Source organism: Toxotes jaculatrix, chromosome 10 (assembly GCF_017976425.1).
Source record: "Toxotes jaculatrix isolate fToxJac2 chromosome 10, fToxJac2.pri, whole genome shotgun sequence".
Classification (NCBI taxonomy): Eukaryota; Metazoa; Chordata; class Actinopteri; family Toxotidae; genus Toxotes; species Toxotes jaculatrix.
The window spans coordinates 27,869,326-27,886,755 of record NC_054403.1 but is presented as its reverse complement, the minus strand read 5'-3'; the positions used below and the strand labels follow the sequence as shown (position 1 = coordinate 27,886,755).

At 45.2% G+C, this 17,430-nt stretch overlaps 1 protein-coding gene across 2 annotated transcripts; it reads right to left on the bottom strand.

The window, feature by feature from the left end:
- Window positions 1-9,326: 9,326 nt before the first annotated feature.
- Window positions 9,327-16,769, bottom strand: b4galt7 (xylosylprotein beta 1,4-galactosyltransferase, polypeptide 7 (galactosyltransferase I)). Of its 2 annotated transcripts, XM_041048863.1 has the most exons (8): window positions 16,521-16,769; window positions 16,106-16,402; window positions 15,319-15,357; window positions 13,811-14,155; window positions 13,378-13,603; window positions 12,879-12,962; window positions 12,347-12,451; window positions 9,327-11,390 (listed from the first exon to the last, which is right to left on the bottom strand). In XM_041048863.1, exons 2-8 carry the CDS (start codon window positions 16,156-16,158, stop codon window positions 11,235-11,237), a joined length of 1,008 nt encoding a protein of 335 aa, XP_040904797.1. In that variant the 5' UTR covers window positions 16,159-16,402; window positions 16,521-16,769; the 3' UTR covers window positions 9,327-11,234. The 2 variants fall into 2 exon arrangements, with proteins under 2 accessions (XP_040904797.1, XP_040904799.1); XM_041048865.1 differs by lacking the exon at window positions 15,319-15,357 and having other exon boundaries at window positions 16,106-16,769.
- Window positions 16,770-17,430: the final 661 nt, after the last annotated feature.

Sequence of the window (17,430 nt, the reverse complement as noted above, 5' to 3'; positions counted from 1 at the left end):
CTGGACGAGCTCAGAGCATGTTTATTCCACACCTAACCTGTTGACAGGTGTCATGAGGAGGGGGGCTGCTCAGGTGTGTGTGTGTGTTTTGGTGATAGACATTCCCTTTGTCTCCAGGTGTGTGTGTGTTGCTGAGGGACACTCATGCATTTCCTCTCATTTCTGCTTCAGTGTGTGCGTTTGATCGTGCAATCGCGTGTGTGTGTGTGTGTTCTCAGTCAGGTGTGTGTTTATGTGTGTGTGTCGGGTGTATGAATCCTCCTCTGTGCCCCCGGGCTCTTCCTGTAGCAGTGTATGTTTCCACCCCCCAGGCCTGGGGACTTTACAGGCTCTAAGTGAGGCCGTCTCAGCTCCCCAGTGAAGACAATTAGCTGCTAAACGCCTCCCCGCTTGCTGCTGTTTGTTTACCTGGCCCGCCATGTCCACGGCGTGTTGGCTTTCTGTGTTCATACGTGTTTAACCGCGCGGTGTAGGGCCGACAGGTATGTCCGGAGAGTCGGAGAAAAGCAGAAAGAAAAACACGTTTGTTGATGTGATGAAGAGACAGACGCGTCTCATCACTGCAGCTCTGTCCCTGTTCACGCTGATTCTTTGTTTTCTGTTTGGATTCTGTTTAAAATGTTTTTCTTTCACACAAACAAATGAAGTCAATGCTGATTTTGATGGCTAATGTTAAAGTTTAGTGCAGATACAGGAAGTAGATTTTAACCTTCTGGTCAGTTGCAGTTTCCACGTTTTCCTTCCAGCTGTCGCCACAATCTTTGCCTAAAGTTAACCAAACGTTTTAGCCGCCTAACGTGACCCTTAACCACCGACCATCGGCGTTCACCATCACAGCTCATTTGTCACAACCACAATCGCACTTTGAATAAAGTCTGAGATTCTGATTCTCACTGAAGTGAAAGAGTTTAAGACTCAGCTGCTGAGTGATGCTCGGTGACCAGTCAATGAATCCAACAAACCGTGGACATGGATTAACTGTCATCAGCTCCTCACTCTGTTTAACACGCCATGTAAACGGACAAGATGAAAACGAACAAATGAAACTGACGAACAATAAAAGTGATTCTAATAAAAGAAGAAGAAGAGAAGCTTCCGGCTGCAGGACTGAAGAGAACAAAGGAAAGTGCAGCAGAGCAGAAACGCTCTCGGGTCATTTCACCGCTTCTCATTTGGGACTTTGACACCAGCAAACACTGATGTGCGTTCAGACGTCTGTGGACATGTCCACCACGACGCCAGCTACACATTCAAATCTTCATCTTTAGGCCAAGATGGTGAGGCCATTTGCACAGAGAGCCGGGTGACGGGCGAGGTCGTGTAGAGACGCATCGTCCATCAGTGTGGCCGTAAACACCCGCTGAGCCTCGGACGATGCATGTTTCACATGAATATATGAGGTGTCACTTTATAATCGAGTCATATTCTGATGTTACAGTCAGTCAGTCCTGAGGAGGAGATCAAACCTGTCTGTCTCTGCACAACCTCCCACAGAGGACACACAGCAGAGGGACAACTTCTTCACAGCAGCAAAAGACAAGTGGAAGAGTGAAAGTCTTGCTTTCAACACTCGAACAGAAGGAAACGAGTGTTCGAAGGGTCAAAGTTCAAATCCACACAAAATAAATATCAATGATTTCTGATCAACAACTGAAAGAAAAAAGAAGGAACGAAAGAAAGATGAACAGGAAAGAAAGGCGAGAAGAAGAAAGTACAGAGGAAAGGAAGGAAGGAGAGAGGGAAGGATGAAATGAATCAAAGAGGGACCTGGTCTGTCCGTGTGGACGTGGTCTGTCTGTGTAGATCTGGTCTGACTGGGACTGGGACTGCAGAGACAGTGTGTGGTTCACCTGCTGAACATCACTGACAGACACACACAAACTGAAAATGACCAACAACACAGTGACCCCAGTTCTAACTGTGGACTGGTGCCAGTGGACCGGTGCCAGTGGACCGGTGCTGGTCTCGAGCCTGTGGATCAGCTCAGAACACCATGTGTTGACCACATGACTCTAGTTCAGGACAGAACCCACGTCCCAGTTGTGAGTCTTAACCTGATCTGCACCCAGATGCGTGACACCCGGTTCGTCAGACACGGTCGGTCCACAGCAGGTCTGGACAGTGTCCCCGTCCAGTGTCCGTCTGTAGCCTGATTCAGAGCTGGAGGCTAAAATCAGCTCTGATTATTATATTTGAAAAAGTTTGTATATAATTCGTTTTTATTATCACTGACACCTGTTACTGTAATTACTGTCATCACCTCACACGCTTTTCCTTCCACACACAGACGGACGTGGTCAGACGACATTCCCTTTGAAAGAACACACAGACACACACACACACAGACACACAGACACAGACACACACACACACACGTAAAGACATCATGCCGGGCCTGGTCTCTTTGACTCTGTCAGTGTCATTCGCGTCGTTGGAGACGTCCTCCAAATGTTTGTGCCTCTGTCAACTGATCGATAAAGTTTATCAAACTGAACTGAGGAGGGTGTGAGGGGACGTGTTGATTTTCTGTGGGTCAGTTGTCACAGAGTGAAAACATTTACAGACGTGATGAGACGGCTGCCTGACAGACTGTGAGACTGTGATCGGGGAAGTTCTTGTAAATCAAAGCTGAATTTTAAAAGGGGACTCCCTGGAAACCCCTCCAGGAGCCCTGGGGGTCTTAGGGCCTCGGTCTGAGAGCTGCTGCTGTACTCGTCCAAGCTGTCAGTCAGCGCGTCGGAGCACCGCGGGCCTGCAGTCGTCTCCTAAACGGTAATTTATGTGTTGTTGTGGAGGACAAATTGCTGCAGGAGGTGCACCATTAGTTAAACTGCATTTCACAGCGACGTGTTTTCACCTGCAGCACAGCTATGCCAAAAATGTCATAACTCAGCGCGGGGCCGCCGGCGGCCAGAGACACTGGCTTTTATAAGGGGGGGGTTACTGACACAGCACACTGTCAGAGATAATATATACACTACTCAAGTTCTCACACACTCATAAACACTCATCAATGCAAGCAAACAGGACAAAATACACAAACACACACACAAACACACACACTCACTTCTGAGGAGGCAGATGCATCACATGATCACAGGCGATGAAGGTCTTCATGACCTGGTCACTACCTGCTCTCTGGCATCACTACGTCTGAGGGCTATCGATCTGAAAGGAAAGCCGGGGACGGATGGACGCGGGGGGACAGGGAGGGACGGGGGACTTCACGTCAGGTGGTTCTTAGCCCCCGTGTCCTCCATTACAATCCTGGAACATACAACTTTTCAGGTTTTAATCCTCATTTCTACAGTGTGTTATAAGCTGTACACAGGTCCACCTACACTGGCCCCTGCTGCTCCACATGTCAAACACAGATCAGTACTGAAGACACAGAGACGTCCCACCCAGTTACATTTCAGACAGACTGTCCTCCCCTCGCTGGTCCAGGATCTGGATTCAAACACAAAGCTAAGGAGCCCTGAAGCCTCAGGTTACACAGGATGCCCTGTAATTTCTCTACATTTAAACATTCACTTTAAAGAGTCTGAAGAAGCATCATAACGCAGACTGGCTCAGTTCAGAGTAATGAGTATTATATACCTGGATTATAATGATTAATTCATGTGTTCATCACTTCAATGATGCAGTTAGTAAAGGTGGAGTTTTCAATCAGTTAGTTCTGTGCAAATTACAGGCAAACGTCCCACAACACATTCAGTCTGACCTGTGCTTAATAAAGTTTTCCCACTGATTCAGACTCAGTGCTGCTGAGGGTAAATCCCTGTGTATTTACTGGGTGTTCTGCCTCAGACACTGTAACTGGAATCAAACAGTAAATCAGAAATCAGAGATTCTGCCTGATCGGTGCTACTGATGATTGATTATTCTTTGCCTCCACCTGTGTGTGCTAACATCAGAGGTGAGTTTGAACTGCACAGAGTCAAACCTGTGGATGTGTGTGAGTGTGTGAGCGAACTGAAGTGAACCCTCCTCCTGGTTCTCAGCTCATATCAAACAGCACAGCGCTCTCCAGTGGTCAGACACTGAATCACACTCAGCAGAGCCTGGAGATCAGTTCAGCTGTAAACCCACCGGCACAGATTAAACTCATCACAACGAGCAAAGCGTCAGTGTTAGCAGGTCGCAGGACGATGACCTGTAACAAAGAGCCCCCTGTCCTCTAACTCTAATACTCTGAGGACACTTTGTCCTGTGGATAAGCACATGCCAGCAAAGTCTTCAGGTTTGGCACGTCCAGCTTTAGGACAATGAAAGGGTCAGTGTCTGAGTGTGTTACAGAGGTGTGTACACTTTATTATTATCAGCCAATACTCACTTTCTGAGTTTGAACAAAATCTGGCAAAAAAATCAAGCGTCAGTTGAGACGAAGCCACGAGCAGGACGACGAGGTTAAAGCTCTGAAGTCACTCTAAAGTCAACAAATCTTCCTCAGATGAACTGAGAGCCGTTTATGACCACACCTCATCTTCTCTGGTATTTTATGTTGTTATTGCTATACTGTTCCTCCTATATATACCATACAGTCTGTGTGTGTGCGTCTGTGTGTGTGTGTGTGTGTCGTCCTGTGAAATGTCTGTCAGGCTTGGTTCAGAAGCTTCCAGCAGCAGCAGTGAAGCAGCCAATCAGAGTGTGACAGACGAGTGAGAGTCCGACCATCTGTAGGTGGACTGATGCCGACGCAGCCCCACACACACACACACACACACACACACACACACACACACACACACACACACACACACACACACACACACACACATAAATAAGATGCAGATTGTAAAAATAAGGAAGTAAGTGGTGACTGGTCGTGTTTCTGTAACGTCCACGCTCCTCAGCCTGTTCACTGTCTGTCCTCCTTCAGCCCTGTGGTGTTTTCCTGTTTATATCATTGTTTAAATCAGTCTCCTTCTTCCCTTCCTGCCTTTGCCGGTTCTTTTCTACACTTCTTGGCAGAATTCATGTGTGTTCCTGTGCACAGGGAGAGCTCATCGAAACATTTCTGCTTTGGCCAGAAACTCCACAGTGGATGTACTTTTACTTTGACCAGTTTTAAGTTTCGGTTTCTTGGCACTAAATTTAAACTTTTTTATCACAGAGACGGTTTTAGACCAGATTTCGATGTGCAGTGAGTTTAGAAAGTATTCACAGACTGAAAACAGAATTTTAAACATGCACGTTAACGAGGAGAAACTGAAACATCACACGGACGTAAATATTCTGACCACTGATGTTCGTTTTTTAAAGAGTGTGGATTTAAATTCTGGACTGAAGAGAAACACTGAGAGGACAGAAACACTGTGATTCAGCGTCTTCAGGAGGACATCAGAATGTTTGGACAGTAATAAACTGCTGGTCTCAGGACCTGCATTACATCTGAACCACTTCCACAGGATTTAATGACATTTGAGACCAAAAATGCAAAAAACAATCATCACCATGTGCAGCAGGTGCAAACATCTGTCCAGAGGCAGATTTCCTCACTGACTGAACTGTTACTGCACAAACACAATGAAGATTCTACAGAACTCAGGAAAATCAACAACCTGCAGCTTTAAATCTAAAATCTGATTTATTCCAACATCAGAAACCACTTGATGACATGTGCTTGTGTTCTGACTCCGTCGGGCCCCTCTGTGTTGTATTAACCAGTAGTGAATGTGATCACTTGCTCTCATCCCTTCAGTTTATCTTTTATTTTTTGCTAATTGCTCCATAATAGAAACATAATCCCCCACATTCATTAACAAAGGCTGAAAATTAAGTGTTGGCACCACATCTGCTCCTGAGCCCTCAGCATCTATAAATACGTGTGAACCACGCAGCCCGGCTCTCATAGTTATTACTGTATAATTTCCATTATCTTATATTACTGCAGAGATAAAGAATTATAATTACCGAGTGGGGAATTAAAAAATTATCACAAAGCTGCGGAGCAGGAGCTGCTGTCGCCTATTTGTGGTTAGAAGAGAGGTGTTTTTTTTCCTATCGCAGTCACCTCCAACAAAAGGTGAAAATTGCACCCAGGGGGGAACAGCTTTGAGGGGGAAAGGTGTAGATTCACCCCATCCTCTCTTTGTCTCTGTCGCCATCTACAGCTCGCAGGGTTTGGCTGATGGATGGTGACAGAACCACGGTGCTGAATCCAGGATCATGATTCCACAACTGTGCCATCAGAGCTGGTTTCTGCTGCTGGAGATGACAGGGACAGGCTCTCTAGACTGCTGCCCCCCCACCCCCCCAAGGGCCACTAGGGAAAAATAAGCTGCTGAGGCTATGATAATCGACCTGATGAACATGTGTTTAAACTGCAGTAGAAGCAGAAAACTCCAGAAAACAGGAAAAGAGGAAACAAAATGTTGGGTAGTGAGAAAAGAATAAATGTGTCTGAAAATCATCCGCTGATATCTGATCAATATGTTCTTAACGATTTCAATCACCCTCCAACCCATTTATTAACAGTCTGACTTAGTAAATTCATTAGTAAAGGATGTATTAACATTAATAAATCTATGAATTACAGCTTATAAACTCTTCGTAAACGGTGCCTCATGAGAAAGCGGAAAGAAACTGTTCTTTTACTGAGATGTTTTTATTCCAACAAACCAGCCGCTTCAAAAGGATTCAGATTCAAATTCAGATTCAATCTGAATTCAAAAAGGATTCAGATTCAAATGCTACTGAACCTAATTCTTAGCAGCCGGAAAATACTGAGTGTGAATGAAGAGTCAGGTCAACTCTTCCTCTTCCTGAGTGCAGTGTGTGAGTATGGGTAATGAAGGCTGAGAGCTTTCATTAGTGGATCCACAGCAGCTCATTAGGAGGAGCAGGATGACAGGCTAACGACTGTAAACGCCTGCTGTTTTAACCTGCTAATGGCTCTGCTAACCTCTGATCCATCACTCAGGTAACTGCAAACCTGCACTGATCTGCATTCACCTGTGTTTACCTGCCTCCTGCTGAGGGCTCCGACCTGTGTGTTAAAAGTTACACCGGCAACAACTCAACACGCAAATGAGGAGAAAAGAGGAGGTGACAGGTAGAGGCAGTATATGTAATTGTGTAACACACACACACACCAACATGTAAGAAAATGTAACTTAAGCCTGTGACTTCATCCTTTGTGTGATGTTTGTGTATTTCTTGTTTAATTTACTTTGAACATGTCGGTACAAGTTCAGTGTGTGAAGGGTTCTCAAAGCACGGCCTGCAGACCAACGATGGCCCTCAGTAAGACTCTGTGTGGCCTGTGAACGTGACAGGAAAAGCTCACACAGGGTAACCAACCACAGCCCATGTCGCACAGCATGAGAACTGGGAAGCAACTCACAGCAACGCCAACCTCTACAGGCAACCAACAGAGGGGACAAGAGCCAGGACCACCGCCACACAAACCACCGCCACACAAACCACCATCACACAAACCACCGCCACACAAACCACCATCACACAAACCACCGCCACACAAACCACCATCACACAAACCACCATCACACAAACCACCGCCACACAAACCACCATCACACAAACCACCGCCACACAAACCACCGCCACACAAACCACCATCACACAAACCACCGCCACACAAACCACCATCACACAAACCACCGCCACAAACCACCATCACAAACGCAGCAGGGGCCATGAGCTGTAAGAGTCGCCTCACACACAGTTAAAAAACAACCACAACACCCTGAATAAAAAGGACAACAAACAACATTAACCAGCATGTCCTCTCTGTGTGTGGCTGTTGTGTGTCTGTCTTTGTTACTGAAATACCACAATCCCACCTGTTGTCGGTTGTGTAATTATTGTGTTTGACGTGTGCGTTGGCGTGCGGCCGTCAGTCTGATGTGAACAGGTGACAGAGTAAATCGAGTTCAGGCTGAAATGAAGCTGCTTTGTCTCTTTGTGGCTAAAGTCAAAGACGCACTGTGGAAAACAATGACGTGAATTTCGACGCTCTGCCGCCGTTATCGCTCTAAAGTCAGTCAACACGACAACACGACAACCATCATTTATTGCTAATGTGAAAATTGTACACTACACGACCAACACAGACTGATGACACACTGTGAGGGACACACACGGTCCAGGACCGTAGACTGTATAAGACGTATATGGACGTAGCACCCATGACGTCACCCACTGGTTTCGGGGAGTCGGTTTGTGACCAAACCATGGGCGTTTGAGCTGCGCCATCTTGGATTTTTTTAGTGGTAGAGTAGTTTCCAAATATGGCGGAAAGGCGGTTACTCTACGGGCCGAGAACCCGGCCACTTGGCTCGGAGCTATTTAATATTTACCGGCTTTCACCGCTGCCTCCATCCACTATCCACTTACAGTTACAGTAGCACACAAACAACAGCCGCTTACTGACATTTTACACAGAAAAATGAGACGAAATAAAATTGTAGCCTAGTATTCCCGCAATAAACGGACTCTGAGAGCACAGAACACACCGCAACAGCGTTCCTAACATTAGCTGCTCCTCTATCTGTATCAGCAGCGACCAGAAATCGGCAATTAAGTCATAAGCTAGCGGCAAAATATGCTAATACATGCTAATTAGCGCAAACATCCAGGTAAAATAGTGAGAAATTTACTTACCGAAAAAACTGCAGCACAGACTCCTTCGACGGTCGGTTAGTACAGTCCACACTACAACAAGCCATACTTTCACAGAAACCTATCCGAACATTGGCAAACAAACACGGACACTAGAGCCCGTCAACCGCTGGAGGTAACCGGAGGCCTTTGGATGTTGCCGCCTAGCCCAGCCGATGCTTTAGCAAAGAGCTAACTGCCAGTGCCTGTCTATGGGGCTGTCACTCAACGTAACCACGCCCTAATTTATGTAAGAATTTTAAGCTTAAATAACACTAAGACGGTTGTGGTACAAAAAAATTCACCCCCCTCACAGTGTTCACGGAGGTAGAAACTATCAATAGAGACCAAAAACAAAAAATGTACCAGGCTGTAAATATGTTTTTTAGGCTGTAAAGTTGGCTATTTTAACATGGGGGTCAATGGAGAATTGCTCACTTCTGGAGCCAGCCCCCAGCGGCAGCCGAGGAACTGCAGCTTTTTGAACGCGGAAGTGATCCTCACTGCTGAAACCTACAACTGCCCCCCTTGGTCCTCACTCCTTTCTTCTTTCCTTTCTTTTTAAAGCAGAAACAGATTTTGGTTGTGCAGCTGAGGGGGGCTCGCTACTGCCCCCTGTGGTTTTGCTCTGGAAACTTTTCCTGAGTGAACTTTTCCAAAAACAAGCAAAGAAAGAAGAAGCAGCCTCACCGTGTTTTTGAAGTCAGATTTATATAAATACTGAATGTCGTACAAATACATGGCACAACTGTCTCTGGAAAATAAAACCAGTATGACATCACGGTCTGTGCATGTAGAGACTATTCATCTAAACCCACTGCCTTTAAAACGCTGCAGCACTCCCTTGAGGCCGAGCAGTACATTACAACAGAAAACAAGCGTTAGCAGCCTCTGATTATTAAAGTAACAGACTGTAACAGAGAACCATTCATATTCAAAGTTCAGACAAACTGACAGGTTTCTGCACTCGAGGTTTATTTCACTGTGTTTTTGTCTGGAGATCCCTCATCAGCTTCCCATTAACAAAGGACGTTCACGGTAACAAAGTCCTTTTTAACCTTTTTCCCTTCAGGAAGCTTTCACATGGGAATCAATCTTTAAAAAAAACTGCAATGACATTATCATGATAGTTAATATCAAAGTGACCTCAAATTTTTGCCTTAATTTTTCATTAGGTTTTTGTGATTAAACAGAGACAAAGTCAGAAAAGGGAAAATGAAATATTTAAATTTTAAAAACATTTTCTGGATCTTTGGATCAATACTTTGATGCAAAGCCAATTCTATGTCTAACTCTAATAAACCTGGCCTGCGTTTCTGGAATCATTTACTCACCTCGCCTATAAAAATACATCTGAGAATTTATTTTATTTTGAAAACTCTGGTGAGACTAAACTAAATCGTTAATGTTCGTGTTAATGGTACTGTGTGTGTGTGTGTGTGAACTTCCTGCTGCCGCCACAGTTCAGTTCAGCCTAGTTTGGCTCAGTTTACTTTGAAGCAACTCGATGCATCCTGAAAAGAAACTAGGAGATATTTTCTCTTTGTCTCTCTCATGACTACGAAATCCAAATCTCACCATGGAGTTTTAATTATTAGAGACCAAGTTGTGATTGTGAGACACATTAAGTTTAAAAATATAGTCACTGTTTTTTTCTTTTGCAAATTCAGTGAGCCTCCATTAAAAAGGAATATACTGGAAAAAATAAAAAAATCCAAACGCTTCCTGCTTTCCCCGTCAGATTAGAAAAGTTTGAGCCAAACTTCAGACGCCACTCTTTGTTTAAAGTGTGGAAAATCAAAAACAGTGAGATACTTCTGAGGTTAGCAGTCAGATTTGTTTTTGAGGAAACCCAAGCTCAAGCACTGACTAATTTTATATTTGATCTTTTTTTCCTTCAACATGGATAAAAACCTAAAAGAAACCCTCTGATGTTCTGATGATGCATACTGGGCAGATGTATGTGATATCTGGTGAAACATGCGTTGTTGGCAGCCGTCCCCTCCGCCATCTCTGCTCCATTTGCACAAGCCCAGAGTAAAAAACATAGACTTAAAGTTTGCATTCACACGATGCCAGCAGGTACCAGAACCAAGGCAAGAGAAAAGGACTCAGAGAGCTCAGGTTTGGTCACGCTCGCCTGTTTGAAGTCAGCTCTGTGTGGTTTGGCTCAGCCGTGTAACGGTCCATCTCCATCCACCGTACCGACCTTTGAGGTCAGACACCAAACAGGTCTCAGGTCAGCTCAGTGACACAGGAGCTGTTCCTGGTGAGAGAACACTTCCAGCAGAAGCTGTGTTGTTGAGATGAACCTGATAAAATGGAAATGTTTTTTTGTTTAATCCTCGGGGACGTTAGATTCCAGGCTGGTTATATTCTGAGTCAATGTTCAACGAGTCTGTTTGTACCAGTCGAGCATCTGCTGACGTTTGGTTTCACTGAGGGATTTTCCAGCTGCAGATCCATCAGTACCATTAGAACCATGACCAGTGCCTCCCACAAAGATCTGTGTCGCACCGCTACTTAAAAACCTGAAACGGCTCCGGGAGAACAAACAGGACTTGGACTCCGGTCAGACTCAAACTGACACGGGTCCTGAGCCCAGTAGTCTATGCCAGAAGACACCAGGGCGTCTGGCTCTGGTCGCACTCCAGTTTGGTGTTGATGACGGTGCAGGGAGCCCCGCTGATGGTCAGTTCCTGTCTGGACTCCACCTGGTAACGGAGGTTAGTCAGGCCCCCCTCAGGATCCACCTTAAACTGCTCCTACAGGGAGGAGGGATGAAGGGGGAGGAAGGGAGGAGGTAGGGAGGAGGTAGGGAGGAGGTAGGGAGGAGGGAGGGAGGGAGGGGGGAGGGTAGGAATATCTCCATTTGAAACACTGACGTTGGAAGTTTGTTGTTTTGGATAATTTAGGACAGAAAATCACTTCCTGGGAAAACATGACTGTTTCCTGGGAAAAGGTGATTTGCCATAAATGAATCTGAACGGTTTTAAAGGGAACTGCAGATAATTATTCAGAAATAAGTGTTCACATTAATAAGCACCCACTGCCTAACCATACACTGAACGTTAAAGGTTTAAAACAAGCTTCAGTAAAGAAACGAGTTAGAGGCTTGAATTCTGGTTCAGAGTTTGTTTGCTTTGTTTTGAAATCACACGAAGATATTTTTCTTTTGCTCCTCAGTTTTTGGAGATTGGAGATAAAGAGCTGCCCGTTTCCCTCACGCCTTTACAGCAGCGCCATGTTTCGTCCTCCACAGCTTTCAGCTGTTTATTCTCATTTTCTGATGGATTTGTTAGATTTTAACAACGATTCCTCTACAAAGGTAAAACACACAACACTGCCAACCACACACAGAGGTCTGAAGGCCCCTCATCAGTGTTAGTATGTCAGAGTTGTATGAAAGTGTGTGACAGTCTTTACTGTGCTGAGTGTAACAGCTGCCGATGCAGCCATGAACGTGACGCAGGTCTGATTTAGACACTTGGTGATCGGCCTGTGTAGGTTCACAGATTTTGAACTGAGTGCACACTGTGTGCAGTCAGGTCAACACTCAGGACCTGAGGCCGTGTCTGTATGAAAGGCCGAGGCAGCCAGAGGTTCAGTAAAGAACGCACCTACCTTTAGGTTCCTGCACGTTTTAACACACTGCAGTCACATGGTGCTGAAGTTCCTCCTCTGTTCTGAATCCTACACTGTAACAGATGAGTATTTGTACCTGTTTCTGAGCTGCGACTCTCTTCTGGTCTCTCTTCCTCCAGGCCGGGTCGTGGATGTGGAGGAAGGTTTTATATCCTGTGGTGATGTCATTCGGTCTGAACAGCTGCAGAGAAAAACCACAGCGAAGACACCGATCACATCGTTTACCTGCCTGACACCGACTCAGCTGAGATGAACCGAGCTGAGCAGCTCAGAGCCCCGACAGACGACTTCTTTAACCTTTATCTGTTTTAGGATTTAACTTTATAAACATGATAAGAACGATTTGATCAGACAGAGAATTACTAATAATTCATGTCTTTAATGAAACATCTGTTTACTGTGTAATAACTTCAGACTCAGACATGAGCAGCTGTTCTATGTTTAGGTGATGTGATCCTGATTACATCTGTTTGGCTGCTGGTTAAAGAGACATGAGTCTCTGGGTCAAAGAGACAAAGACCAGCTGTCCCCTTCCTACTGAGAACAGGTTGACAGACTTCAGTGTCAGTGTCTCACTGCAGCCTCAGTCCTCTCATGAGACATGTTACCTGTAGTTCAGCTTTTCTCAGTCTTCGGTAGAACTCGTCGTCCTCTCTGCCCCAGCCCCAGAACCGGTTTGACATCCCATTACACTGCAAAACAAACAAAAACAACAACACAGGGGCATTAAAAAAAACACAAGCTGCACATCGGCAGTACTCACACTGAGGCTGTTAAACTGCAGCCGGAGTTAAACACAGCGAACAATCACATCAGGTTAAACAGCTTCACCTGGTGGACAAATCAAATCATTACATTCATTCATTCATTCATCCATCCATCATTACTGTATCTGAAGAAGACTGAGATGGCATTGGACAGGACCGGGAGCAACATGAAACCTGTACATCCATGACCTGAACTCTCAGACTTTACGTCCTGACAGGACGTTTATGTCCTGGGTTTATAAAAGATGTATCAGCTCGCTGCTCTTTAACTAATAATGACTGACAGTCCCCCAGTCTTGTCCCCAAAAAGACAGTAAACCCAGAGTGAAGCAGCTCATACCATGTGGTAATGTTTCTTGGTGAGCAGCAGGATTCCTCCGACGTAGGTCTTGTAGTGGTAGAGCGGGTGCAGCTCAGGCGAGGCCACATGGAAAGGTCCGTCCTCGGGGAAACCGTAGTCCAGAGCCTCATTCATGGGCAGCAGGTCCACGTCGTGCATTGCCAGGTAGTCTGTGTCGTTCCCGCTCTCCAGGTAACCCACGTTGATAAGAGACGCTCGATTAAACCTGAAACAGGAGACAAAAACCTCGGTAACCTCTTTTCAGCTTGGATCTCTGTCACATGCTGTGATTCAGGATCCAGTCAGAGTGTGTGTGTGTGTGTGTTATCTGACTGTTACTCCTAAATAAACAATTAAAACTAAGAACACTGAGAAAACGCCCTCAGAGGCTGAAATTCATCTCTTCTTCTGTGGTTGACGGTGACGTCCTCACCTGTAGTGATCCACCTGGTTGACGATGAGGATCTTGTGGCGGATCTTCTTCTTGTTGAGGAACGTGTGCATGAAGGGAACGAACACCAGCAGCTCCTCGAAGCGCTCTCTGAAGGGGATGATGAGGGCCAGTTTGTGAGGACCCCAGGAAGGGTTGTCCGCTGCAGACGCCTGGCTGTCGACGGGGCAGGGCTGCTGCTGCTGCTGCTGGGGGAGGCGTCCGTCTTCATGCATGGAGGAGGACATCTCACCTGAACAGCTGAGCTGCAGCCAGAGCAGAGAGACCAGCACCAGCACCATGCAGAGGCCGAACAGCTTGTAGATCGTACATTTACCCGTCAGGAACCTGGAAACAGCCACGACCACAGAGACGCGTGTTAAAACACAGCGGTGACTGTCCCTCCTCAGCAGAGGCAATCCAGCAAACACACACAGGTAAAACACAGGTGACGACCCAGCGACAACACAGGCTCCAGGATGTCAGGATCTGTTCAGCAGAGAAGAGCTGACTTTCATCATCACGTTCACACATGCACCACAACTCTGAACCTGCACGCACGCACGCACACACACACACACACACACACACACACACACACACACACACACACACACACACACGTGGTAACCGAGCTTTATCCTGCTTTGTTAGAGCAATCATTTTATCATGCACAGAGAAACTAAAATCAGCACAATGATCCACTGAATCTAACTTTACTCGTTACAGGTTGTAGAGACTCATTCAGACTGACATGCATCCAGACAACACCCCAACCAAACCATCACACCTGCTTTGTGTTACACTTTCATTTAGTCCATAAACTCCATTCAACCTGCCGCGGTTCCACACGTCAAACAAAGCAACAAACTGAACAACAAGCAGTCGACAACACAGGTTCCCAAACTGTGTCCGAGACTCAGCAACAGCAACAGTCTTATAAACACACAACAGCTAAAATCACTCACTGAAGATTAACTCATCAAAAGAAAATGAATCAGCTGCTTTGATAATCGATCGGTTTCTTTCAGGACCGTTTCAATCTGAAAACGGTTTCAGCTTCGTAAACTTTGCTCTGACCAATACAGCGTGCTGGGATATACATGATATACACGATATACACGAACGAGGTAAAAAGAAATTCACAGAATATCTGCTGCTTTTCTTTGTCTTAACATTTTAATGAACAGAATATTTTTGGTTTTGGACCAAACAACGTTTGACAGAATCACAGCGGATGATGTTTTATCGACCGAGCAGTTGATTTGCAGGTTAATCAATAAAGAAAATTAAGGTCAGTTCAGACTGCGCTGCAGACCTCATATTTAATAAAAACATTAAAGCTCAGAATTTTTTTCTGCGTCACACGGATCATTGATTCTTTATTAGAATTTAAATAAACTCAGAAAACCCCACGGCCAGGCCACTGCTTGATACGATTTACATGAATAACTGTAATGACCTCTGGACGTCCCCTGGACCACAGTTTGGGAACCACAGTTTGTACTCACTTCCTCGGTTGTTGATGGGGAACTTTTGAGATCTCGTTTCTTTAAAAGGCCAAGAAATGGTGTTAGTTTGGTTCTTTCTCTCACTTCAGTTTCCAATCTGATGCTGAAGCTGTGGCTCAGATTACATTTTTTTACTGGGGTGTTGACTGAACCCTCTGAAAAATCTGGATATATATATATAAACATCAAACATTTAAGAACCGCTCCGGGGTTTTGACAGATGTTATTTTAATGTTTATATTCGTGCGAGTGAATCCACAAAGTGCATCTGAGCAAACTGAAACAGAAGAACCTGAATTTTGCTTCTGAATTTAAAACAGGAATTTTTGAACCATGAATAAAATGGAAACAGACATTTTGCACAACTTTAAATCAACTACTGAGAATTTAAAGAAGTGAAAACAGGTAAACTCACAAAGATGCTTCTCAACGTCAAATATTTCAGTGCAATAAATTTCACCACGACGTTTTCAGTAACGATCTCGTTTCAGAATAAGGTTTTCAGTTCCTGAAACACAGTGAGACCACAGACCACATCGCTGTGGTCTCACTGGTGTCCTCAGGTCTCAGGGCAGGGCCCTCCTGGCTTTCCCTAAGACCTGGTTCAGGACTGAAGGACCTGACACTTTTTTTTTTTTTACAGGTTTAAAATCTTAGCTGCACTTTGTTTTGTTGTTGTTCCCTTTGTAACACTGTGCTGTATGAATAAAGTTTGTTGTTGCTGACATGTCAGAGACTGTGTGTAGTACACCTGAGCCTGTTTCACGGGGCTCAGGTGAGCTCTTACCTCCTCTCCTCCTTGAAGTACAGGACCGGCTTCCTCCTCGATGAATACATCATCTTCACCGACTTCAGCTGCCGGTTTTCAGTCCGGTTATTAGCGACGGAGACAGCGGCGGACTCGGAGCCCTCAGGCGAACACGGGAGCAGCAGCGTCGCGTCGTTTCCAGCGTCTCTCACTCCTCCATCGTCTCTCACGTCCAAGAGCTGACGGAGAGCGAGTCCGTCCTCCGGCTAACGCTAACGCTCCGCTAACGTTCAGCACACAAACCTCCGGCGGTTCGGTTCCACAGCTTCTGAACATCTGCTCGGTAAAACGCCAAGTTAAAATCCGGTTTGATCTGAACCCATGTCTCTCTCTCTCTCTCTCTCTCTCTCTCTCTCTCTCTCTCTCTCTCTCTCTCTCTCTCCTTCTCCGTTACCTAACAGCCGCCTTCACGTTAACCGTTACCGTCCACGTAGCATGTAGCGGTTCACACACGCCGCCGCTCCGGGTTCACACTCGCACATCTTCGGTTTTCATCCGCGGTCGTCACCGTCCGACACCGGCCGTCCGTTAACGTCCGAACTCGCTGGAAACTTACAGTGAACAGAACCGGAGCCGGAGCCGCGCGCCAAAACATTTAACGGTTATTTCACGTTGGAAAAGAATCAAACACAAACCGACTGTAATGCGGTCCGACCTGGATAAGAGTCCGGAGCGGAACTGCAGCTCGTAGTAGTAAAGGTTCCTACTGTTTTTTTTTTTTTTTTTTTAAAGGAACAGGACACCGGCAGTGAAAAGTACCTCTGGTAACGTGCTGAGTATTTGATGTGATTGTACATCGTAATAAATAAATTCTATATTCTACATTTACTCAAACTTGATGTACTTTTCTTTACCTGAGTATTTTTATTTGGTGATACTTTCTCCAACATTTCAGATGGAAATGTACTTTTTGCTGCACTACATTTATCTGACAGATAAAGTTACTCTCTACACACAAAACATATGCAGACCTTATAAAATATGAGTTACTGTCAAAGGTTAAATCACCCGACAGCACGTGTTGGAAAAGTTTGACCTGAATCCAACTGAAAAGCTTTGACTGACCTTTGTTACAGCTGGTTCTTTAATACGGACATTTCATTAGTTAAATTAGACGTGTTAAAGCTACACAAAATTATTTTTGTATTAGTTTTAATTTTACTACATTTTGCTTTAATGTTTCTCTCTAATTCATTTCAAAGATTGATTTTCTTTAAAATACAATATTTTAAGTTACTGAACGTTAAAAGTCTGAAAGTGTTAGAGGAGAATTTAACAAGAATAAAAAAAACTGCATCCATTAA

What these genes read in the sequence shown, in the direction of transcription:
- b4galt7 (XM_041048863.1), bottom strand. Translation starts at nt 16,158, where the DNA reads ATGATGTATTCATCGAGGAGGAAGCCGGTCCTGTACTTCAAGGAGGAG. An exon ending in AACCAGGTGGATCACTACAG is followed by an intron (nt 13,604 to 13,810) that starts GTGAGGACGTCA and finishes CTCCTGTTTCAG; the next exon opens with GTTTAATCGAGCGTCTCTTA. An exon ending in TGAGAAAAGCTGAACTACAG is followed by an intron (nt 12,452 to 12,878) that starts GTAACATGTCTC and finishes TTTTCTCTGCAG; the next exon opens with CTGTTCAGACCGAATGACAT.